This window comes from Balaenoptera ricei, chromosome 11 (genome assembly GCF_028023285.1).
Source record: "Balaenoptera ricei isolate mBalRic1 chromosome 11, mBalRic1.hap2, whole genome shotgun sequence".
In the NCBI taxonomy this organism is placed as follows: Eukaryota; Metazoa; Chordata; class Mammalia; order Artiodactyla; family Balaenopteridae; genus Balaenoptera; species Balaenoptera ricei.
In genome coordinates, this window is record NC_082649.1 from 41,527,436 (window position 1) to 41,553,231 (window position 25,796).

The window sequence follows — 25,796 nt, forward strand, 5'->3', positions numbered from 1 at the left end:
GAAAATAAGAATAAGATTGGAGAAAGATCAGTTCTAAGAAAATTGCAGTGATCCAGGAAAAAGACAAGCAAACCAATGAGGGACTGAACTAGTGGGAATGGAGGACAGACTAAAGAGATATGGAAGAGGTAGAATTGATAGGACTTGGTGAACAGTTGTTTGAGAAGGTTTGAGGAAGATGAAGTTGTCATGGTTGACTGCCGTATTTGTGACTCATCTGATTGGGTGGACAGTCAACTTACACACTGAGGTCTTCAATACGGGAGCTTAAACATGCTGGAAAGGGAAGGTGGTGAGTTTAGCTTTGTAAATTTTGAGATAGAGGTACATTCAGTGTAGTAATTCCTGAACTTAATTTGCCTAAAAATTCATTATTGAACATTCAACAGAGGTTTATGAGACATCATGTAAAATAGAAAACTCCCTAAATTTTAAAATATGAAAGCACAGTTTGAAAACCACAGGAGTGCTTTTCATTTAAAACTTTCCCTTAGACATTTTTGAGATAGTTGGGGAAAAATGAACACAGATTGGCTTAAAGGAAGTTAAGCAATCATTTTTAATTTTGTTGCTTGTGGTGATAGGGTGGTAGTTAACGTTAAGGAAAAAGTCATTATAGATACCCGTAGAAATGTTTCCTGGTGAAATATAATGATAGAATTTGTTTAAATACTCCAGAAAAAAAGAAGAAGTGTGTGGAACAGGAGAATAGATGAAACAAGAATGGAAGACTTTTAGAATGTTGAAAATTGTTGAAACTTAAACAAGAGTACGTGGAGGCTTACTGGATTCTTTTGTGTATGTTTGAAATTTTCCATAGTAAAAAAAAAAATTTTAAACTTAGTCATAGATCCAAAGGAAATCAGTTAGTGGAATGTAAATATTATAATTATATAATTAATCAACACTGAGGTCATAAGTATATTTTGAATTTGTGGCAAGACTTGTGACAGACCAGAGGTCAAGTAGAGGACACATATCCCTCGGGCAGTTAATTGGGAGATGCTTTCTGAGTGTTAATGCACAGACTTAAGCTCACGTTTATGCCTCAGATGATCTAACACAATTGTCTGGGATGCCGTATGTTTAAGATAATTATACTGAGGTGGTTGGTTCGTGGTAATTCTCGCTTCTCTGGGAATAGCTCTAAGACACAGAGGTGATGTTGTGCCTGGCCACCACTAATTGATCCGGAGGTCCACACCTGATACAAGCTGAGCCCGTCAGATTGTCCCTCTCAGCAACGTGAAATTTGAAAGATAGAGGCTGGAGGACTTTGAAGGTGCGGCATATTAATGGCAACTCAACCCTTGCTGCTAAGGACCCTGTGGCTCCTCTTCCTGAGCCTAGCTGATTCCACCCATCTTTTGATTTTCTGAGCTAGCTCTGTATCCGTCCAATAAATCGCCCCTTTAAAAGTTAAGTTAGCTAGAGTTGGTTTCTGTTGCTTACAACCGAAAATAACCTTATTAAATATAATAAATTATTACATAATAAAAATTACTGTGTAAACATGTTTGGTGTTTTATTACATCTGTGTTGAAATAAATTTAAAAATGAAAAATTGCTACTATCGAATTTACATTTTAAACAATTTCTTGAGGGACCCTATTTTGTGGAGAGTACATTTTGAGAACTGCTGTTGTACAGCATCCAAGTGGAGATACCTAAAGGCAGTTGGGTGTATGGATGGTGTGGAATCAGAGCCAGATCTGAGCCGAAGGGGGAAATTTGGAAAACGTCAGCAAATAGATGGTAACGGAAGACAAGTGGGAGTAGATGCCATTGAGAGCAGGGGTATAGTATAAGAAGAAAAGAGGATGAGGACAAAACTCCAGGGATACCAACACTTAAGGGGTAGCTGAAAAAAAGGAGTCCATGAGGGTGACAAGACGCCAGAGAAGTGGGAGGAAAAACAAGGAGAGAGTGCTGTCAGGGATGCCAAAAAAAATAGACCGTTTTAGGAAGGAGGGCATGGCCAACAGTGTCAAATGTTGCCAAGACTGCAGAGTCCATTTGATTTAGCGACACAAAGATGTTGAACCACTTCATTGTTGAGTGTTAAGGATTAAATGGAAAGTATGAAAGTAGAGAGATGGTTGCCCATGGCTTTTTCAGGAAACTTGGCTCTGTCAAGAGAAAGAAAATGGGGTAGGACTAGGAAGGGATGGAGAGCTGAGTGTTAGAAAGCTGTGACCTACTGGGTTTACAGGTGTGATGCCTTTATTTTCAGAGGCATTCATGTCTCATGACCAAAGACACTGAGTTACTAGCGTGCAGAACTGGTGCCTTGCCCTTCTCTTGACCACAATTCCCACTTCCCCAAACTGATGAGAGACTATTTTTGAGATATGTATTAATGGAGGTTGTTGCAGGGTCCTGACAGGAAGAGGATTACATAGAGGGAAGGGTAGTTATAAATGTTTGAACTGGTTCCCATTTGTTCTGGGAGAGAAAGGAGTTAACCACAACCTTGCCTTCATCTTGATGATGGGTAGTTATATTTCTCCGCATGCTGGACTTGTCTACACTGTACTCTCGGTGGAGAACTTGGACCCCCTTTGCCTCATTCCTTCCACCCAGAGTAGTTGCAGGGTCTGCTCTAACTGTTCCTAGCCCTCCCACCAGTTCTCTTCCTCCTGGGCCCCCTCCTCCCCCAGACATCCTTCCAAACAGTGTTGTATCTGGGACATGATACATTCATTAACCAATTGCCACCCCCAAAAAGGAATGGGGCTCATTGGAGGGTGGGTTTATTTTGGGTCCCCCATCCCATTTCTGACCACACATAGAACAATGTTCAGCAAACAGTGGTTTCTGAGCAAAAGTCAGCCCATATATTTTTATATGGCCCAAGAACTCAGAACGGTTTTTACATTTGTAAATGGTTAAAAAAAAAAAAAAAAGCAAAAGAATTCTATTTTGTGACTCATGAAAATTATATGAAATTTAAGTTTCAGTGTTCCTTAGTAAAAAGGTTAAGAACAAAACTCCAAGGAACAAAGATTTGCTATCGGGTCTTTTACAGAAAATATTTGCTCACCACTGGTTTAGAACTCCAGGTGGCTGTGTGTCATCTATCTCCACCAGCAGTTCTGGTGATGTCAATAGACCTCCTTTCTATCAATACTTTCCTAAGGGGCTGAATCTTCCCCACCGCAGGAGCTACTGACGGATTAATCCACAAAGGATGAGACATTAGGAAAATGTTCTACTTTTTTTTTTTGGAGTGTAACACAATGATTTCCAAGCCCAGCCCAACCCTGGCACTCTGCCCACCCCCACCACACATACACACACTCACACACACATACGTACCCTTTTCAGAATATGCAGGAGGTCATGGGGGTGTTTTGGTTTGGGGCTGTTATGGCTGCTGTTATTTGTTTCTCAAAAGGGAGTATGGATTTTGAAAGGACCATATTCACATAGATTGATTTCTAAGATTACTTAATTGCCACATTAGATCTTTCTCACTGCTTCTTCCCCCACCCCTTCTGTCTTTCTTTTTCTTCTCTATCAAACTTGCAGCATATACACTGACAGTTTCTTCCTCACCTCCCACTTACTTCTCAGCCCACCACAATCTGGAGTCCACTCCCACTCCAACGCTGAAACTGCTCTCAACACATTTGTCACCCATCTCATAATTACCAAATCTAAGGACACTTTCCCGTCCTCCCTTGACTTCTGAGTAGCATTTGATAATGCTGACCTTGCCCTTCTTCATGGAACACCTCTGTTCTCTACATCTGCTTCTTCTTTATTCTTCTCTTAGCTCACTGGATGCTCCTAGTGCCACCAGATTCTTACAAATTAGTGCATTTCAGTGACCTGCTTATTATCTAGCATCAGTGCCAAGCCCAGCCTCCTATACTGTGTTCTGGACTGCTCGGCCGTGTATTTCCCAGCCTTCCTGGACGGTTGGCTTCCTGTTAGATTCTCTCAGTAGGAGGTATGGGTGGGAGATCAGATGGCAGGAGAAACCAAGAAGCTTCCTGCTTTAGTTTCTAAGAGAGTGGCAGCTCCTGGTACCAGCAGCAAGAATGGGTGATTCTGGACTCCAGCTTCCTGGGCAGAGGAAATACCTTCTCAGTGATCCAGCTTTGATGGAGATGGCGCCTTTCTGGTAGATCCGGAAGTGACTGTGATGGTGTCTCCTCCAGGACAATAGCAGGTGTAGACATGAATTCCAGCTCAGGGGCAAGAGCTGCTTCTGATTGCCAGGTTTTCCTCTTTCCTATTTGCACCTCCAGCCTCTCTCTTTTTCCCTCTTGCGTGTCTTGCCTTTTAAAAATACCTTTGTAACCAATCTCTATATTAAATCCCCTCAGTCTGAAATACCTAGAATAATCATACCTTCCTGACTGGATCCTGGATGATACTGAATAACTGGTATGAGGTTGGGGTTTGAACCCAATCTGACCTGTGTCCTTGTGTCACTTCCCCCTCCCTCTGCACAGTGTACGTGGGTGATCTTGTCCACTGCCTCTGCTTCAGCATTTGTGCAGATGACTCCCAAATTAAGGTTCTTCAGCCCACACCTGAGATCCATACCCATCTACCTCATGCCTCCTGGTTACCCTGGCACCTCAAATTCAACACAAAACCGAACTTAATTCTCTGCTTCTATGACTTTCTTTTCTATTTCAACTCAGTCCATCATTGATCAGTCACCTAGACTGGAGACCCTGGTGTTACCTCTCCTTGACCCCTCCACATCTAATCATCAGCCAAGCGCTTTAGATTCGACTTCCTAATTACATCAATATTTGATTCCCTCCATCTCCTCAGTTCAAGACTTAATTCAGGCTCTTACCATGTCTCACCTAAAGTATTGCTATGCTGCTACCAGAGGACAGTGTGTGTGTATGTGTGTGTGCAACTTTTAATTTTGATGTCATACACATCACAAAGTCTACGTGTGGACTCTTGACCAGCAGTTTGGCCTCAGTTCTTTTCAAGCTCCAGTCCATTATTGGAAGCATCAGAACGATTTTTCTAAAATGTTAAAAATGATTGTGTTACCCTTCGGTTTAAAGTCTCTATCATCTGTAAAATAAAAAACACCCTCCTTGGGACTTCCCTGGCGGTCCAGTGGTTAAGACTCTGCACTTTCACTGCAGGGGGCACGGGTTCCATCCCTGGTCGCATGCCGCCTGGCTTGGCAAAAAAAACCCCAAAAACAAAAAACAAAAACACCCTCCTTGTGGCATAACAGAGCCTATGTGATCTGGCTCTTGCCTAAATTTCTAGCTCATCTTAAATCAACTATACCCCAATCAAAATTAAAAAAAAAAAAGTGAGTAATTCCTCAAAAAAATTTTTCTTTCCAGCTCATCTTGACACCCCACCCCCACCCCCTGCCCGTTACCAAACAGGGAAACATGAGCAGCCTCCAAACATTCATGTCCAACTATACAGAGGTCTCCAAAGAAAGGAACTCTGAATGCCTTTGACCTTCACCCATTTGCCTACCCCTTGCCCTGGAAGGCTTTTCTCTTCTCTCACATTCTGCTGGTCTGTTTTTCCTTCAAGACTCTTAGCAGCCTTCCTGATTACATCCCACCTATTTCTCCATCCTCATGAAATTACTACTTCCAAAACACACTTGGCATGGTCTTATTTGAATACATTACATTGTATGTAATTATTTATTCAGTGACCACCCCCACTCCCCCCAACTTAGACTCTAAACTCTTTGAAAGCAGGAATATGCCTTATTCATCTTGGTATTTCTAGCCCTGGACCTAACGCTTGTTACATTTTCAGTCTATTTCTGCAGAAGGAAGAGAGCTAAAGCCTGAAGGAGAATAAATTTTGTGAGAAAGAGGAGGGGGCTTGGGAGGGAGAAGACAGGGTCTGAAGAGCCCTGGGGGGTTACCATGGGAAGATGAACTTCCCCAGTTTATTACTCGGCCACAGGGTGGTGCTGCTCAGAAGAGTCCCTTGGTGTGGTTACAGGCTGAGGCTGACTGCCAGATACTAAAGAGAGATCCCCTCCAGGAGGCAGACATTCCTCCACTGCCTCCCCAACCCATCTACAGCCCCCAGGGTGGCCTGGTAAAAGAGCCAAGTCCTAAGAAGGGTGCTCGCTCGTGGTCTCTCCCCAGTGACCGATGACGTCAAACCCTACACTTTCTGTGATTGGCTTAACCAGAATGACAAGGGCAGTTATGGGAAGTGAGCTGGAGAAACATGATCTGGGAAGGAATCTGGGGACCTGGGTCAGCCGTTTGGTAGCTCCTAGCCCCCTGGGAGGTGTGAAGATATGGATCATGAGCTGAACCAGGGAGCTGCGCTGCTACGGCTGCTACCCCTTCTGTGGCTGCTGCCCCAGTCCTGGACTGCCCCCGAAGGTATGGCAGTACCTCCCCTTTACTTCCATCCTGACTGGGGTAGAACCTAGGGAGCCGGGGCATTTGAAAGTGGTGAAAGTGCTTTGTAAGTGGTGAAAGTATTATGAGAGAGTGGAAACGATAGCGGAATTGGGAAAGAGAGCTATACTATGGATGGATGGCAAACAATGCCAGAGGTGCTTTGTAGGTTTCACTGAAGACAATCTGTTGAAGCAGAGATTATTATATCCACTTTCCAGACGAAGGAAATGAGACTCAGAGTTTAAGTAACCTGTGGAAGTTCACCCCGTTGGAGAGTGGTAGAGCTGGGATTTGAGCAAAACAAATGTTATTTCCACTGTTCCTACTTAGGAGTCTACTCTGCATTCTGTCATCAATTCACCTTATGATTGTTGAAAAATCTCTTAACTTTATTGGTCCTTAGTTCCTTCTTTGAAAAGGATGGGGCAGAATGGAAGAAGAATCTGGAAGACCCCTCTTACTCTATCATTCTGGGTATTGGGTTTTGAGTAGAAGATCTCCTCCTGGCTGGGGAGATTCCTGCCAGGAGTTTCAAAGAATTAGAGATTATTTCTTGCAGCTATGGTGCCATTCCCCCAGTCCTGTCTTTGCAAGGTCTGCAGGGTTGAGGGAGGGGAAGGTATTTTCAGAGAGGCCTGGTGCCAACGAAGCGGCTGAAAAGAAGCCTGGAGAGTGGTTTTTCAGTCTGCCATGTGTGTCTGGGGATAGGATAGGGCAGTGCCATCTATGGCTTAGGGAGGCCACCACCATTCCTCCACATATCCACCTGAAGACTGGGAACCCATCCAGGCCTTTCACAAGTCAATAGGATGGCCTCCCGGGGATCAGGCAAAGGTGGAGACCTTTGGGAGGATGTAACCCTATGCCAGGATGCATGGCTTGGTGAGCAGAATGCAGGTTAGATTTCAGCCGCCACTTACCTCTTTGGCTGGGTGCCTTTAGGCACAAAGATACAACCAACATTGTGATTCTGAATTACTTGTTACAACTTTAGACAGTTGGCCTTTTTATGGGCTGGGTAAGTTTGGCGAGATCCCGTAATTTCTTTTATGCTCCCACCGGGAGGCAACCCACCTCTTCCCCTCTACCTGAAGCAGGCCTTGCTGTTTTCTAAGCTAAAGAGGAGGAGGCCCCCACCTCCTTGGACACCACTCTGTCTCTTTTGCAGCTCCTACTCCAGGGTGGAGGGATGAGCTGCAAAACCACACGTTCCTGCACACAGTGTACTGCCAGAAAGGGAGTCCCAACGTGGGGCTATCTGAAACCTACGACGAGGACCAGCTTTTCTCCTTCGACTTTTCCCAGAATATCCGAGTGCCTCGCCTGCCTGAATTTGCTGACTGGGCTCACAAGTCTCGAGATACTTACAACATTTTCTTTGACAAAGCATTCTGCCGGGCGATCATTGAGGAAATTGGCCCAGAGCTTGAGGGGCAAATCCCTGTGTCTAGAGGTCAGGGGGTTTTCTGGGGGGTGGGCTGCCCTCTTAACCTCATGATACACTGAATTACTCCCCTTCTCACCAGCTCCCCATCTCTCCTGCTTTCTGGTTCTCTCCTTGGATTTTGATTTTTCTACCACCCATGATCTGTACTCTGTTTTTGTTGTGGGGCAGAAGAAAAGTCCCTGGGATGTAGTAGGCATTCAAAACTACGGAACTTGATGAATTCAACAGAGACCAACTGATGCCTACTGAGTATTAGGGCTTGTGTTACGATGCTCAGCAAGATGGAGGGGAGAATGGAAGCATCTGATGATGTGCCTGCATTTTATTTTATTTTTTTTTTTTTTCAAAAAAATTTGAGTTTATTAGGAAATGCTGATGGATCATAGTAGATGAAAGCCCCAGCTGACGTAGTGAAATGTAGTGAAACTAACTGCCTTGGTAAACTAGGCTTAACTACATAGGTTAATCAAGCTCTGTTAATGATTATTTATTTTATTATTCTACCATATTTGTTTGAGCATCATAATGTGTTTTTTTTTTTTTAATTGAAGTATAGTTGATCCACAATGCTGTACCAATCTCTGCAGCACAGCAAAGTGACCCAGCCATACACATACATACATTCCTTTATCCCAGGAAATTGGATATAGTTCCCCGTGCCACACAGCAGGACCTTATTGTCCATCCATTCTAAACATAATAGTTTGCAATCATAATGTGTTTTTAATGTACATTTGCCAAGATTTAAACTACAAGACCATGTCAAAACTGAGTTGACATTAATTGGATGATGAGGTAAATTTAAAAAAGGTATGGATGTGATCAGGGTGTCTTTCAAATATATCCAAACATATAGTTCCTTGAAACTACCCTTAAAATTAGTATTTTCAATTTTTTTTACTGATTGGTTCTTTTTTTTTTTTTTTTGGTGGTGGTGGTTATCTTTATTTTCTTAAATTTAATTTTTATTTTATATTAGAATATAGTTGATTTACAATGTTGTGTTAGTTTCAGGGACACAACAAAGCGATTCAGTTATACATATGTCCATTCTTTTTCAGATTCTTCTCCCATATAGGTTATTACAGAGTATCAAGTAGATTTCCCTGTGCTATACCGTAGGTCCTTGTTGATTACCGATCTTATATATAGTAGTGTGTATCTGTTCATCCCGAAGTCCTAATTAAAATGTGCCTGCATTTTAATGAGAAGACAGCGTGTGATCAGATGCTGGTGTGAGGTCCAGACAGGAAGTGCTGCAGGATGCAGGGTGGAGGTTCCAGAGTGGCCTGGCTCTGGTCCAGGTCTGGTTCTTGCCTAGACGAAGACCTCCCTCAGAGCCCCAGCTCCCCCCGCCTCGTGTCCCCTCCATATGCCACATCCTCTCCACAAACGGGGGTCCCATCTAAGTTAGTTGCTTCTTTCCCTCACCTCAGTACCCCCACAGGGCTCCCCATCGCTGAGGTGTTCACTCTGAAGCCCCTGGAGTTTGGCAAGCCCAACACGCTGGTCTGTTTCGTCAGTAACCTCTTCCCACCCACACTGACTGTGAGCTGGCAGCATCATTCGGCCCCTGTGGAAGGAGCCAGGCCCACTTTTGTCTCAGCCGTCGATGGACTCACCTTCCAGGCCTTTTCTTACTTAAACTTCACACCAGCACCCTCTGATCTTTTCTCCTGCATCGTGACTCATGAGATTGACAGCTACACAGCAATCGCCTTTTGGGGTGAGACCCTTCTCCGTGGAAGCCTAGTTCCTTTGGGGGGCAGAAGGGGGTAGACCCACAGGAGGACTTCTTTCTCCACTGGGCCCTTGTTTAGTCTGTTCTCACTCTGAGCTGACCTCAATCTTCCATGCCTCAGTTTCTCCCTTGTCATCCCAGACACCCGTGTCTTTCCCCTGGGGCTCCCCAACCAGGTCTCTGGGCTGACTGGCTTCCCTTTCTCTCTAGTGCCCCAGAATGCGCTGCCCTCCGATCTTCTGGAGAACGTGCTGTGCGGTGTAGCCTTTGGCCTGGGTGTGCTGGGCATCATTGTTGGCTTAGTCCTCATCATCTACTTCCGAAAACCTTGCTCAGGTGGTATGTCAGGGCATCTGGAGAGGGCATGTGTGGGTTTGCCGGGACCGACCTGTGGCCTGGGGAGCACATACAGTGGTCCTCAGGCCCTTGGCGGGGAGGCCTGTGTCGGGCACCGTGGGACATCCTCCTGGTTGAGGTCCCAAATACACACACCCAGTTCTAGGTCATGAGAATGGCTTTGCGTGGGTGAGGAGCGATGTGGGGGGCTGGAGGAAGGGTGCTTGGAGATGATTTGGAGAGAAGGAGAGATCAACTTCTATAGGGTGTGTTGCAGGCTGGAAAGGGCCTTTGGGGACGAGGAGGATCCCCCTGATGGCTTTCCTCCATCCTCCTCTCTCCTCAGACTGACTCTTCCTGACCAGTCTGAGGCCGACAGCTGCAGCCATCCAAGCAAGAGGTGTTCAAGTTTCTCACATCCTACCCAGGATCTCTCCTTCTCAGAGCAGGAGGCGCTGGGACTCCCCCCAGGGGATGTGTGTGTGTGTGTACAGGTTTCTCAGCTGGGGTCTCTGCTGTCCCTGGGCTTTTGCATCCAGGGGAACCCAGAGTGGCTTTCCTATCACGACCACATCACTGCCATGTCAAGGCAATAAATCTCATTTCTTAATATCAGTGTGGCTTCTTTTTTCACTCATGATATTTATTTCTGGATATTTTAACTTGAGTAAGTTGTCATGTCAAATTCAACAAGCCTTAACCTGACACGTCTGCCCTCGTTAGGGAGAGAAATGGGAAAACCCCTAATTCCTCAGCTGATTCCTCTTCCCTGGTCTCAGTACAGCACGATGGCTTTTACTCCTTTCAGTTTGTGCAAAATACGTAAGCAATGAAGGCAGAGCCACTTTCTGATAATCTGCTCACAAAATGGTGGAGGAAGCTGCTTGCGGGGTTTTTTGGATATTTTTTGCAATTTACCGTTTGTGAAAATGTTTATGCCTAGTATAGGCTGCCTTGAGGAATATATAACTGCCTTCAACCTACATCATAGCTGAGAAAACAAGAGCTCATAATGGAAAAATAAGCCTTCAGATGCTATTCTAACTCAGTCATTCCGGTTTTGTGAAAACAGTATAATCCAAAGTTCTTGAAACGAAGTGTGAACAGCCTGGAAGGGCCCAGAATTCATGTGTCCTTTCAGACGATCTGTTCGTTGGCCTGAGTGGACCGTCCAAGGAGAACTGTGATGATGCTGTCTTGGGTGGATGGTGGGGGCAGGGGGCACATGTCTACTAGTGGTAATTTCCTTTGCATGTGCTTTGTTTCTTGCTTTTCTTGGTGTTTGGGAGTTGCTTTGGAGGAGGGGGCGGCATTAAGGTGAAGAGTGAAATTATTTTGGTATCGGTGCAAGAGTCTCTGTTCTTTGCATTGTATCAGAATCTAATGTAAGGGAAAATATCCACTTCTTCCCAGGAATTGGCATCTCCTTGAACCATCTCATTTCTAAGAGCAGCATATGTACTGGTTAAGAGTGTGGAGTCCAGAGCCAAACCGCTGGGAATTCAATCGTGACTGTCAAAGTTTAGCTGTGTGCCCTTGGACAAGTTACTTAACCTTTCTGTGTCTTGGTACCATTTTCTGTAAAAGGATGATGATAACAATGGTGCCCACCTTAATACAGTTGTTGTGAGGCTTAAATAAATTAACATCTTGTAGAATGCTTAGAACAGCGTTTGGCATGTAGAAAAGGTGCTCAGTAACTTAGCAAGAATTTTCACTGGGGAATTTAGCAGCATCATTAACTTCTTTTCTGGAAACTACTTTGAATCTACCTTCAAGTATTGTATGTTCTCCCTTTGAGATGTTTTTGTTTTCTTTTCACTTTACCATTCTACATGTCTCATTGCTTTCTAGTTCTTCCTGATTTCTCTCTCTCCATTTTCCAACTTATCCAGAAACTTCCTGCCAGTCAAGCCTTAAAACTGCTTTCATTTATTTATTTATTTATTGGTTGCCCTGCACAGCTTGTGGGATCTTATTTCCCCAACAAGGGATTAAACCCAGGTGTTCAGCAGTGAAAGCGTGGAGTCCTAACCACTGGACCACCAGGGAAATCTCAAAACTGCTTTTATTATTCTGTGTGACCTTAGACAAGTCACACCCCCTCTCTGGGCCTCAAACTCCTCATCTGTAAAATGATGGGCTTAGGTTAGATGCTCTCTATCAAGCATTCTATAATACTGTCACTTATAATACTCAAGAAGCCTTCCAGACCCTCTCTCGTCTGGTGTCCCCCCTTTAGTAAAAAAAAAAAATAGTGCCTCCTCTTCCATGAATCTGTTCCTAATATTCCAGCCCTGACTGACCTTGACTGAACTCGGAATTCCAAGACTTGGCACACTCAACCCAGACCTTGCTCTCAGCGCTATGCTGCCTTGGTTTATGTGTTAGTTTTTTTTTTTCATACAACTACTTTGTAATTTCAATGATTCAGGGATCATAAACAGTTTACATTCCCACCAACAGAGCAAGGTAGTTCTCACTTTCCTTTATTGTCACTCACACTTGAAATTATTTGACTTTCAAATGTTGGCAATACAGTGGGTGTCAAGTGGTCTCACGTTTTGTTTTTTTTTTTAATTTAAAAAATTTTTTTGAATTTTTAAAATTTTTATTTTTTAACATCTTTATTGGAGTATAATTGCTTTACAATGGTGTGTTAGCTTCTGCTTTATAACAAAGTGAATCAGCTATACATATACATATATCCCTATATTTCCTCCCTCTTGCGTCTCCCTCCCACCCTCCCTATCCCACCCCTCTAGGTGGTCACAAAGCACCAAGCTGATCTCCCTGTGCTATGCAGCTGCTTCCCACTAGCTATCTATTTTACATTTGGTAGTATATATAAGTCCATGCCACTCTCTCATTTCATCCCAGCTTACCCTTCCCCCTCCCCATAGGGGCAGGACAGGAATAAAGATGCAGACGTTGAGAATGGACTTAACTTGCCTTTCTCTCCTTTGCTAGTGAGGCTGGACATCGTCTTATAGGTTTATCTCTCTGTGAATTGCTGATTCATATCTTTTATCTGTCTTAAATATGGCTTTTTCTTGTGAATGTACGGGGGTTTCTGAAATATTTTATATAGCAATCCTATGTCGGTATAAATACTGCAAGTGCCTTCTTCCACTTTGCTGCTCATCAGTTAAATTTGTATACGGTTCTTTCCCCAAATAGAATGATTTCATTTTGACAGTCAAAACCCATATGGTTTGTGTTTTCCTAACCTTAAGAAATCCTTTCGAACCCCAAGGCAGTAACGTTACAATTTTTGCTGGAACATAAAGTGATAAGGTGAGTCTCCATTTTCTCAATGAGAATATTTTAAAAGATTTCTGACCAATTTCAAAATTTAAAGTTCTGGTATATAGAAGTTTTAGGCAAATAGTCAAATGTCTGCTAACTATCTTTATTTAGTTACTAACTCACAAATTTAAAATCTCATATTTTATAACATAATATTTTAATGTAGGCATATTGCTGTTTCCACTTTTCACATTTCATAAAACAATTTTTATTCTAATTCTCGTGTATTTATTTGTGATTATGCTAATAGCTTCTAAATTCTTTGATTTATTTAAAAAATAAACCCATTTATTTAAACTAAAAAACCCACCAAAAACAGTTTGTTCATTTCTCCTACCTGCCCACCCCTCCCTGGCAGTCTCTGGCAACCACGAAACTGTTCTGTTCTCTGTTTCTATAAGCTTGGTTGTTTTTTCGTTTGTGTTTGCTTGTTTGTTTGTTTATAAATTTATTTATTTATTTTTGGCGGCATTGGGTCTTCATTGCTGCACGCGGGCTTTCTCTAGTTGCAGCGAGTGGGGGCTACTCTTTGTTGAGGTGCGTGGGCTTCTCACTGTGGTGGCTTCTCTCGTTGTGGAGCACAGGATCTAGGCGCGCGGGCTTCAGTAGTTGTGGCATATGGGCTCAGTAGTTGTGGCACAGGGGCTCAGTAGTTGTGGCTCGCAGGCTCTAGAGCACAGGCTCAGTAGTTGTGGCGCACAGGCTTAGCTGCTCCGCGGCATGTGGGATCTTCCCGGACCAGGACTTAGACCAGTGTCCCCTGCTCTGGCAGGCGGATTCTTAACCGCTGCGCCACCAGGGAAGTCCCCGTTTGTTTGTTTGTTTTAGATTCCACATATAAGAGAGATTATACAGTATTTTTCTTTCTCTGACTTATTTCACTTCCCATAATGCCCTCGAGGTCCATCCATGTTTTTGCAAATGGCAAGATTTCATTCTTTTTTATGGCTGAATAATATTCCATTGTATGTATACACCACGATTTCTTTATGCATTGATGGATAATTAGATTGTTTCCATATTTATAGAGATATTATTATACTATAGAAATATAGTAAATAATGCTTCAGTGAAAATGGGGTGCATGTATCTTTTTGAGTTAGTGTTTTTGTTTTCTTTGGGTAAATACCCAGAAGTGGAATTGCTAGATCATATAATAGTTCCATTTTTAATTTTTTGAGGAACCTCCATACTGTTGGTGAATACTTATGCAATATTGGTAGGAATGTAAATTGGTGCAGCCACTGTGGAAAACAGTATGGAGGTTCCTCATGTATTTATTAATTGAAATCATTTTAGGATAATGTATCTTCTCCAAACAGCTTTGAGAGAGTGGCCATAACTTGGAAAGGAAAAAACTTAAGGGTTTATATAGAAGGTAATTCTCTCTTTTCTGATGAATAATTTAAGGTGAAAAAGCTTGGCCTTATATCTGGCCATATATGATATTTCACTGTGCTTTCTTCTATTAGGGTTATTGTTCTCCTTTCACAGTTAGATCTTTATTGATCTGGAGTTTTTCCATATGGTATGAGTATGTTTACAACTTTCTTTTTCTCCAAACACTAAATTGATTTTAATGCCATGTATCAAATATTTGATTTAGGGCTTCCCTGGTGGCGCAGTGGTTGAGAATCTGCCTGCCAATGCAGGGGACACGGGTTCGAACCCTGGTCTGGGAAGATCCCACATGCCGCGGAGCAACTAGGCCCGTGAGCCACAATTACTGAGCCTGCGCATCTGGAGCCTGTGCTCTGCAACAAGAGAGGCCACGATAGTGAGAGGCCTGCGCACCATGATGAAGAGTGGCCCCCACTTGCCGCAACTAGAGAAAGCCCTAGCACAGAAACGAAGACCCAACACAGCCATAAATAAAATAAAATAAATAAATAAAATAAAATAAAATAAAAAAGAAACCAAGCCTCCTTAGTGCCCACCAGTGCTTCTTATAAAAAAATTTTTTTTTGATTTATTCCCAGGAATTTTATGCCAGATTCCCCCATATGCATGGATTTGTCTCTGGATTATTCAGTTCAATTGGTTTGTCAGTTCCTGTGTCCACTTAATCATGTTTAAATTATTATGGCTTTTTTTGTGTTTTAATATTTGGTAGGGCTAGTTTCCATTTCTTTGCCACCTCACCTCCCAGAAAACCACATTTTGCTCTTCTTTATCAAAATTGTCTAAGATTCTTATGGACTTTATTATCATGTACATTATAGAATCAGCTTGTCAAGTTCTCCCCAAATTCTGCTATGATTTTGGTTAGAGCTATGGGGGGAAACTGACTTCTTCATTATGTTAGGATGCCTCGTCCATGAATATGGTATGTCTCTTCACTTCTTAAGGTCTTCATTTATGTACTTTAATAAAGTTTTCCTTTTTTTCCTAGAAAGTTTTTATACTTTTGTATGTTAATTTCTAAATATATTGGTTTAAAATTCCTATTATAAATGTTTGGCAATTTTCAATTAGTTTCTAATTGATTATTAAGATATTATTACAGTATAGAATTTAGAGTCAAGTCATGGTGCTATTACTTAGTATCTGGGTAAAGCTGGGCAGTCACTAACCTCCCTCTGCCTCCATTTTCTCACAGTTAAAATGGGGAGGTAATAACATGATTCAAGAGTTGTGGTGGCAAATCAGGTAAAATATCCGCTAGTAGTTCAAGTAATCTGGCTGCAGGATGGAAGGAGGTTGAGCTAGTTACAGCAACTGTAGCTCAAAGGTCAGGGTCTAGAGCAGTGCATCCTAACAGAGAAGAAGGAGAGCGAGGAGAGGAGAGGTGGGAGGTGGGTGGGCATGGAGTTGGACAGACTGGGAAGTCATGTAATCCTGATGGGATGCAGAAGTGTGTAGTTTTGAAAAGACATTGAAGGAAGTCACAAATGTGGTCTCATGCTCTTGGTTTTCAATTACAAGTGATGGACAAGTTGAACAAGTTTTGAGTTTATAAAATGGAGGCTTGAGTTAAAACCATCTGTCCAGGACTTCCCTGGTGGTGCAGTGGTTAAGAATCTGCCTGCCAATGCAGGGGACACGGGTTCGAGCCCTGGTCCGGGAAGATCCCACATGCCGCGGAGCAACTAAGTCTGTGCGCCACAGCTTCTGAGCCTGCGCTCTAGAGCCCATGAGCCACAACTACTGAGCTCGCGTGCTGCAACTACTGGAGCCCGCGTGCTGCAACTACTGAAGCCCACGTGCCTAGAGCCCGTGCTCCACAAAAAAGAGAAGCCACCGCAATGAGAAGCCCGCGCACTGCAACAAAGAGTAGCCCCCACTGGCCGCAACTAGAGAAAGCCCATGCGCAGCAACAAAGACCCAACGCAGCCAAAAATAAATAAAATAAAATAAATAAATTTATATATATATATATAAAAACACACTATCTATCCAGAAGCGGGACCTGTGAACGTACAGGGAGGGACGTTAGGAAGGACCTAGAAGAGATTTTTTATTATGGCCATACTCTCGAAAAAGCATAAGACCACATTTCTGACTTCTTTCAAGGTGCCAATGATGTCACTGTAGTTCGTTTTTGTTTTTGTCAGTCCAGGTAGCTGGTAGACCCCCAACAGCACCTTATAACATTGCCCAGCTCATGTGGTTATATGCCAAGACCGGGATGCCAACCGCCTTCCTCTTCTCCGACACGAATCCAGCCCACTTCCAGGCCCCCTCAATGGAGAGGACTTCCTGTCCACCAAACACACAATGTCTTCTCTTTTCTCTTTTAAGTCCACTGGCCTGATTGCTTACTTGCATTAACATAAACTCTTCTCTTTCTAGGTGTTTCTTCTCACTCCCCAACCGACCTGTAAGCGAATGACATGGGAATGGAGCCCACATCTCTTAGCTCTTCGGAGTCCCTGTAATGCTTTGCAGGTAAACACCATGGTCAGTCCACTTCTGGCCTATGGTGGCCAGCTTAGCAGAAGAGGCAGCGGGCAAGGAGAGGACTCACTCTTTGGGCCCTTGTGTAGCGGCAGTAAAAGAGGGACAGCATATGGGAAGACGCCTGGGGTTCCCCAACTTCAGTCCTGGGTGTTACGTAAATAGTTATCCAATCACCAACGATGCACAGGACAGTTGAAACATCTTTGGGGTTGACTAGAGGTGGGGGACAGAGCTATGTCTGTAACAACAACAACAAAAAAGTAGGGTTAGGAGGAAGAGGGGAAGGAAGAAACCACTTCGCTGAGCACAGGTCTCTGGGTTTTTCTGTCCAGCTTGATTCTAAAAAGCACCCTCAGTCTTCTCATTAATAGAGAAGTGAAATCGTCTACATTTCCTGTTGCTGCATTGTGGAAGGTTTCACATCTCCTTTGGCTACCTGGGCAGAGAGCCAGACATGAGAGGGAGCTTGCTGAGCCTCAGGGAGCTGGCGGAGGGCCACACAGGCCCTCCTGTGTGGAAAGCATACCTGTGCCAGGCGAGATTTGGGGACCTTGAAAAGGATCCCAAGACCTGGTTCCTGAGTTAGGTTCACTGCCTACCTGGAGGGAGGAGGAGAGACGTAAGGGGGAAGCGAGCGTGTGTGTAGGAGAATTCACACAGTTTTGAGACTGTCGAAAGAAAAAGTGGAAGAGACACTGGTTCTAAGAACAGGAGGAACTCTGAGCATCGGGAGGATGAGACTCAGAAGGATGGGGTGGCTTTTCCCTTTTTCCTTTTTCCTTTTCTCAGCGGAGGCCTCCACGAGTTACCTTTACTTGGGTCATCTCAGTCCCAGGATGTAGTGAGTGTGTGGGCACACTCAAGTGTGTGTGTGTGTTTGTGTGTGTACCTCGAGACCTTGGGTGTGAATCTTTGGACCTGTTTTCCAAACTGTAAAATGAGGACCATTAACAGGTCTTTTTAAAATTAATTAATTTATTTATTTTTGGCTGTGTTGGGTCTTCACCTCTGTGCAAGGGCTTTCTCTAGCCGTGGCGAGCAGGGGCCACTCTTCATCGCCGTGCGCGGGCCTCTCACTGTCGCGGCCCCTCTTGTTGCGGAGCACGGGCTCCAGACGCGCAGGCTCAGTAGTGGCTCACGGGCCCAGCTGCTCCGCAGCATGTGGGATCCTCCCAGACCAGGGCTCGAGCCCGTGTCCCCTGCATTGGCAGGCAGACTCTCAACCACTGCGCCACCAGGGAAGCCCTAACAGGTCTTTTAAGATTAAATGAGATAGCATGTAAAGGATTGACTTAGCATAGTATCTGTCACAAAGTAGAAGCTTAACAAATTTTGGACTCCCCTTCCTCCATTTTCTGCCCATTCAACACCCTTAATGGTTCATTAGAGAAGTTCAAGTGTAGCGGTATAACCCAGGTGGGGTTGAGTGTATGGTTGGGGGGGAAACGTGGGCAGAGCTTCTTCAGTGAAGCTCAACTAGTTACACAAAACAACTCTTTTGTTCCTGATATTCATGTATGTTTTCATCTTGGGGGTAAGCTTCGCCCCCTTCCTTTTTTCTTCATAAATATCAGATTCTCTGGGGGTCAGGGACTTGGAAGGAGGACAGGTAAGTGTGGTGTCAAGGGCTTCCCTCCTAATCCTCTTTTATTTAGCTCACTATCAAGTCAAATTCAAGAGCTTTCAGAAAGCAAGGTGAAACTTGCTTGGACCTCCCTGGTGGTGCAGCAGTTAAGACTCCACGTCCCCAGTGCAGAGGGCCCGGGTTAGATCCCTGGTCAGGGAAATATATCCTGCATGCCGCAACTAAAAAAATCCCGCATGTGGCAACGAAGATCCCATGTGCCGCAACTAAGACCTGGCGCAGCTAAATAAATAAATAAATATTTTTAAAAAAGAAAGCAAGTTGATGAGAGGCAGCCCTGAAGCCTAGTGGGGAGCACAGAGAAACCAATTTAGTGTTTTACATTTGTAATGGAAAGATCTATCAATCGTATAGTTCACAATGAGAATGAATTGCTATTTAAAATTTGTCTTTTCCTGGGGAAGAAAAGTAGGGATGTTTTATCTCATTTTTCTAGTGGCTTCATAATGTGGGGACCTGCCCCAGGACAGATGGGACCTGTGGGGGAAACACACAGGGGAGTTTTGAGTTTGGGGGAGACAAGTGAGCTTTGGGCATTGGCCCATCACCAGCTAATTATCAAGGGGGTTAAGTGGTATTGCCCTGCGGTCTGCTCTGAGATGGTTCAGAGTGTAGGGGGTTCGGGTTTCTGGCTCAGGAAAGCAGAAAGGAGAAAATGAAGCTCATCTGGCTAGGACAGATGAAGCAAAGGAAGCCCAGGGAGGGATTTTTCAGGGCTGTGACCCTGATCTCTTAGGAACTCCTTCTCTTCTGCAGTCTTGCTTTGAGGCCAGCTAACTGCATTCTCCCTACATCTCCTTCCTTAGCAGCCCTGCCTCTACCACATGCCCCAGAAGGGCCCCTTGTCCGCCTGTTTCCTGGGTGACAGGACAGACCAAGGAATGTGTAATCAAGGGATAAATTCCCAAGTAACTTCCCTTAAAGGAGCAAGAGAAGTTACCTAGTCCCCAGTCTTTGAGGAGGACCTTGAGAAGAAATAGTTAAACCAGTGGGCAGTCCAGGCTGCATACATCTTGGGAATATTGGGTTTATTCTCTCCACTGAGCTAGGGAAATCCACCTACAGACTGTTCCTTAGGAGAGTTAAGAGACCAGTTGTTAAAAGCCCAGGGCAGGATGAGATTTACCTAGTAACTGATGATGCTGGGCTGAGGCGCTCAGCGATTTGTCTCTACACTTGTCCCCACCTACCTAGCCAATCTGACAGTTCTCAGTTTGGGACACTGAGTTAGATGATCAGGTAGGGAACAGGTATAGTATCTAGGGGCTTGGTAGCTCCAAATCGCTCATTTAGAGAGCATCGAGGGGCCCCGGCAATACCATATTCCCACTCAGTGTTTGGAGATCATCTACCCAGGCTGGGACTTCTTGGGCAGGCAAGGACCCAGGGCCCCTGGAAGAGCTGGTCCAGGGGACGTGATTTCCCGTGTCTCCCCCGAGGAGAGGATGACTGCCCTCCTGCCGCTGCTGCTGGGCCTCAGCCTGGGCTGCACCGGAGCAGGTAAGGACCCTCCCTTCCTCTGCCCCCTTTGGGTAGGGTGTTCAGTTGTGTTATTGGATTCGGATACCGCAAACTAGTCTGTCTCCCTATTACATACACCCATAGCACTTTGTACTGTGCCTTTGTAGCAATTTTTTAAATTTATTTTTTTATTGAAGTTTAGTTGATTTACAATGTTGTGTTAATTTCTGCTGTACAGCAAAGTGACTCAGTTATACACATGTATACGTTCTTTTTTAATATTCTTTTCCACTATGGTTTATCCCGGGCTATTGACTATAGTTCCCTGTGCTACACAGTAGGACCTGTTGTTTTTCTGTGTAGCAATTTTAATGTAATTAAGCTGTATAATTATTCGTGTAATAGACATTTCCTGTTGGAAGGTAGGCAAAGATGATATCTGCCCTGTTGAATGCTGCATCCCCAGCTCCTAGCACGGTGCCTAGCACACAGCAAGTGATTCAGAAATACATGTGGCACAAATATTTAATAATGTGTCCAGCACAGAACAAGGCTGACTCTTTCCTTTGACCCCTTTTCTCACTCGATCACTGGCCTTACTGAAAGTCTTATCCTGGGTAAATTGTCGTGTTTAAACATGCAAATAATTTTGGGCTACTTGTGTCCCCATGCTTAGTCTCACATAAAGAGGAAACAGGATCTAGAAACTTCTCTGCTAGGACCATCTATGCCCTAAATCGGGACTCTCAGAGACTCTGGTCCATGAGCTTGGTCAGCAGATGCTGCCTCAGGCGGGAAACCTGTGCCCCACTCACCAGGTGTAACTGAGGCTTGGGCTCCTGCAGAGGACTCTGACCTATCCCTCTTCTCTGGCTCCTGCAGGAGGCTTTGTGGCCCACGTGGAAAGCACCTGTCTGCTGGATGACGATGGGACTCCAAAAGAGTTCACGTATTGTATCTCCTTCAACAAGGATTTGCTGACCTGCTGGGATCACCTGCAGGCCAGTATGGTCCCTTGTGAATTTGGGGTACTGAACGGCTTGGCCAAATACCTCTCAGATTACCTCAACCATAAGGAAAACCTGATCCAACGCTTATCCAACGGGCTACAGGACTGTGCCACACACACCCAGCTCTTCTGGAGATCTCTGACCCACAGGACACGTAAGGAGAGAAGGGAGCAGAGGGACGGTTAGGAAGCAGTTAGGAGAGGGGAGGCCAAGAAGGGTCCTTCACCTGCAAGGGGTTTGAGCTGTGGGCAGGAAAGAAGCCGAAAATCAGAGGACCTGGGATGTAAAAAGAGGGAGGGTTGACCCTTCCAAGGACACAAGGTGGTTGACAGGGGTAGAGCAGGAATGAAAAAGGGGAGGTGACGTCTGAGCCAGTGAGGAGCTTTTGTGGGGAGAGTAAGCTAGTTTTCCTTCAATTTAGGGCATCTCAGGAGGCAGATCCAAGTTCAACCAGGTGTTGAACTGTCAGAATAACCAGAATGGCTTTTCCCAAAATGCTCATGCCACTGTAGCCCAGGTTCTGGTGTCCCAGGTCTGAGACAGGCCCAGGCATGGGAATATTTGGAAAACCGCCCAGGGGATTCTGATGCAAACTCTCTCACCCTTAATCACTTGCATTGAGAATGACTTGAGATTTTTAAAAGAAAACTTGAAGTTCTCTATTGTACAGACTATTGTGTCTTAAGATGTGATTTCTCAGAATTGCCTGGGGAAGGTGCTTGTTAAAAACACAAGCCCTTGAGAACCGCTACAGATCTGTTGGATTAAAATATCCAGGGTTGCAGGCTTAGGAATCTGCATTTTAACACAATATCTTGGATTTTTATTGAAGATTTTATTTGAAAAACACCCAAACAAGCGGAAGGGTCACCTAGAAGAATAAACTATTAAAAGATGGCAACATGAATGATCTCATGAATTAGGATCCCCTCGTCCAAATTTAGGAGAGTTAGTCCTGAGTTAGTCTTGTTTCCTTAAACTATCCAAGGAAAAAGAAAGGCTTTCTTTATCAAGTCAATTTGTTCAATGAGATTTAAGGACAAGGGTGTTTTCCTACTTTTGCAAACCCCCCACTATAACTCTGGATGACAATTCACTTATGCACTTGAAATGAATACAATGACTTCTGAAACAGCCTGCAGTTCAGCCCTGGCTTCTACTTATTGTGAACAAATATAATTTTGGAGGAAAAAGAAAGGAAGGAGCAGTGATGAAATGGGAGACAAGAAAGAGTGAAGCAGGAGTACATTCTAACTCCTCATTTTCAAAGGGATGTGTGTGGGAATGAGGTGGGGGTCGGGAAGGTCGGTGGGCAAAATCCAGGAAGAATTCAAGTAGGAAAGAAACCAGGTTGGAGGAAAAGCCAGAATGTTGCCCTCCTTTGTGACTCTTTTTTCCTCCTCTGCAGGACCGCCATCTGTGCAAGTAGCTAAAACCACTCCTTTTAACACGAGGGAGACTGTGATGCTGGCCTGCTACGTGTGGGGCTTCTATCCAGCTGATGTGACCATCACGTGGAGGAAGAACGGGCAGCTGGTCCTCCCTCACGGCAGCGCCTATAACGTCGCCCAGCCCAACGGAGACTGGACATACCAGACAGTCTCCCATTTGGCCACAACCCCCTCTTTTGGGGACACCTACACCTGTGTGGTCGAGCACATTGGCGCTCTTGAACCCATCCTTCAGGACTGGAGTAAGTGTGGGGCAGGTGGGAGGAATTAGCGTTAAAGCAGAGAGCTACTGTCATTCCCTGGCGGTCCAGTTAGGCCTCCACGCTTCCCCTGCGGGGGGCACAGGTTCCATCCCTGGTCGGGAAACTGAGATCCTACATGCTGTGCAGCGTGGCCAAAAAAAAAAAAAAAAAAAGAGCAGAGAGCTACTTCAAGTGGGTGGTTGTAAAAAGAACACCAATATTTTGGCAGAGGGAATGGGATGCAGAGAGGTCCTTCACGGTACAGGGGAGAGATGGAGATGCTGAGAAAGAGTGAGTCTGGAGGAGCTTACGGAGGATTCACTACCAGAGATGGGGCCAGGGGATATAGGCACGGAAAGAGTTAGTTATTGTTGGACTTCCCTGGCGGTCCAGTGGTTAAGACTCCGAGCTTCCAGTGCAGGAGTCACGAGGTTCGATCCCTGGTCGGGGAAGATCTTGCATGCATAACAAGAGTTACTGTTGCTGTTGCTATGGTGCTGTGGTTGGTGTTACGTGCTTGTCTGAGGGTGGGAGGGAGCCTGACTGTCCTGAAAAGAGGATGTCGATTTGGTAACCATATTTTCAGAAGCCAAAATTGTGATGCAATATTCTAGGATTCTCGGATTTCCGCTATTCTGTTGTCAGGTCAGGAACGGGAGTTGGAGAAATAAAGAAGGTCACGGAAGAAAGGGTACTCTCTCGGTCTGGGGGCCATACTGAATTGGGGCTGCTCTATCAGGGAGGAAGAAGCCAGGGCTGGCAGACACTTTGGTGTACACGCTTGGAGGCTACTGCATAAAGCCAGTCACCATTGTTTGAACCCTGGGATTGGAAGTAGTTAAAGAAAAGGAATCCGGGTGGGGGATTCAGCCTAGAGCCAGCTCCAGGAAGTGAGGGCTGTGGAGGGGGGTGGAGACAGGTTCTGGAAGGACCCAAATCTGGAGGTGGGCAGGTAGGAGACACATAAGTACTTGGATAACTCATGGAATGAAACCTTGGGAAGTTAGGAAAGGCGGAAAGACAATTTCATAGGAAAATGCTCAGATAGAGTGGTCAAGGGAGCAAGTATTGTCACCACAGGCAAATGGAGAGGGGGATGGGGAATGCTGTATTCCTCAGCGAGGGTGCCGTTGGGGTGAAGGAAGAATACAGGATGCCTTGAGAGGCCCCACCATCTTAGAGAGGATCTGGAAGCGGGGGTACTAACTCAGGGAGAGCAGCTCCCCGGGGAACCACAGGGGTAGAGACACACAGGATGGGGGTTTTGAGGAAAGGCCACTTCCTTGGGCCTGGATTGGTGTGAGCTAGACCCTTGGGGTCCGGATAAAGCACCTTTGAACCTGAGGTGGAGGTTGCAGTAAATGAAGTTGCTCTGGGAATGAGCAAGAGAAATTGGTTCTAGTAAGTTTCTATTTCCGCAGCTCCTGGGCTATCGCCAGTGCAGACACTGAAGGTTTCCGCGTGTGCTGTGACTCTGGGCCTGGGCCTCATCATCTTCTCTCTTGGTTTGCTCAGCCGGCGGAGAGCTGCCTCCTCCGGTGAGTGACCCTCCTGAACTCTCAATCCTAACCTCTGCTCACTTTAAAAAATTAAAAAAGAAAAATTTTATTTGGCTTTGTTGGGTCTTAGTTCCGGCATGGGGGATCTTTAGTTGCGGCATGCGGACTCTTAGTCGCAGCATGCAGTCTCTAGTTCCCTGGCCAGGGATCGAACCTGGGTCCCCTGTATTGGGAGCACAGAGTCTTAACCACTGGACCACCAGGGAAGTCCCTCTGTTCACTTTCTGTTTGTGACTGGTTCTCCCATGGCTACCCCATTGGCTGTGAATAATATCAGAGACTTTTATCCACCAAGACTGTCCTCCACTCAAATATTTTCTTCTCCTAGGCTATGTTTTCCTCCCAGGGTCCAATTATCCAGAAGGTAACGTCTCTGTTGGTCTGTCTGCCTGCTGGTCCTTTGGAGGGGGTGAAAGTTAGAGGGAGTTGGGTTCAGCTAATGGTGTTGACATTTGGAGCGGGGGTGAGCTTCCACCAGGCTCGGGCTGATGATGTGATTGAAGCTGCCGTTGTTGGGATCAGGAGCAGGAGGGAGGAGCACCTACCCCCTTCTCTTCTACCCAACGGAGTGTCTGAAGGTGGCTCCTTAGTGTTTGGTGATCTAGAATTTTCCATATCCCTGTATTAAAGGCTCTGGCATGGATGGTTATAGGGACAAACGATGGGGTCAAGTTGGTTTGGAGCTTTATTATCTTGTTTTCATTTCTTCTTCAGGTCAGCACATTTCCTAGAGGCAGAATCCTACAACTTCCTCTCCACGTGAGGAGATTCAAACTCTTAAGAATGCTGCTGTGCTCCTCCAACCCCTCCAAGCTTCCACATTTTCTTGGATCCTATGGTTTCTCTATTTGATTCTTTGAATTTCCCAGTCCCCGCTATGTAAACCTTACAACTTGGGGAACTCATTTCTGGGAATATTCTGTAACCAAGGTGTTGTCCATAGGTAGAGCCCAAGGCTACGTATCTGGGGTGAATATAATCTGGGGAGGAAGGTCAAAGGCCCTCTTGGGGGCCCTCTGTGCCACAGAGGCATGAGTCGCTGGTGATCGTCTCTGAGGAATAAACTCTGGTGGAAATACAGTTTTTTCCATGCTTTTTCTTGAGGCCCTGAGGAAGGACTGTAGGCAGTTAGGGGCTGGGCTTGATTCCCTCTCCTACTGGAGTCCAGGAGTCAGTGTTTCCTCCCATTTTCCCATCTAGACATGACAGAACTGGGGACAGTTTCCTGATGGATAATTCATAAGAAGGTAATAAACTGTGGTGGGATGGAGTCACAGAGTCAGGGACAGGAGGGGGTTAACAGTTTTCTGACCTC

General features: G+C 45.1%; 2 protein-coding genes and 1 non-coding gene across 5 annotated transcripts; 2 read left to right on the top strand and 1 right to left on the bottom strand.

Annotated features, from left to right (window-relative positions):
- Positions 1–6,175: 6,175 nt before the first annotated feature.
- On the top strand, positions 6,176–10,514 carry LOC132374040 (HLA class II histocompatibility antigen, DM alpha chain). Of its 2 annotated transcripts, none has more exons than XM_059937525.1 (5): positions 6,176–6,359; positions 7,549–7,833; positions 9,275–9,553; positions 9,779–9,907; positions 10,251–10,514. In XM_059937525.1, exons 1-5 carry the CDS (start codon positions 6,272–6,274, stop codon positions 10,253–10,255), a joined length of 786 nt encoding a protein of 261 aa, XP_059793508.1. In that variant the 5' UTR covers positions 6,176–6,271; the 3' UTR covers positions 10,256–10,514. The 2 variants fall into 2 exon arrangements, with proteins under 2 accessions (XP_059793508.1, XP_059793509.1); XM_059937526.1 differs by having other exon boundaries at positions 9,779–9,904.
- Positions 10,515–19,960: 9,446 nt separating this feature from the next.
- Positions 19,961–25,561, top strand: LOC132374041 (HLA class II histocompatibility antigen, DM beta chain). 2 transcript variants are annotated; one of them, XM_059937528.1, is made up of 6 exons: positions 19,962–20,258; positions 21,102–21,383; positions 22,638–22,922; positions 24,344–24,460; positions 24,810–24,845; positions 25,196–25,561. In XM_059937528.1, exons 1-6 carry the CDS (start codon positions 20,204–20,206, stop codon positions 25,210–25,212), a joined length of 792 nt encoding a protein of 263 aa, XP_059793511.1. In that variant the 5' UTR covers positions 19,962–20,203; the 3' UTR covers positions 25,213–25,561. The 2 variants fall into 2 exon arrangements, with proteins under 2 accessions (XP_059793512.1, XP_059793511.1); XM_059937529.1 differs by lacking the exon at positions 24,810–24,845 and having other exon boundaries at positions 19,961–20,258.
- On the bottom strand, positions 24,615–24,687 carry TRNAG-CCC (transfer RNA glycine (anticodon CCC)). The gene has a single exon. It is a non-coding gene; the product is annotated as a tRNA-Gly (tRNA).
- Positions 25,562–25,796: the final 235 nt, after the last annotated feature.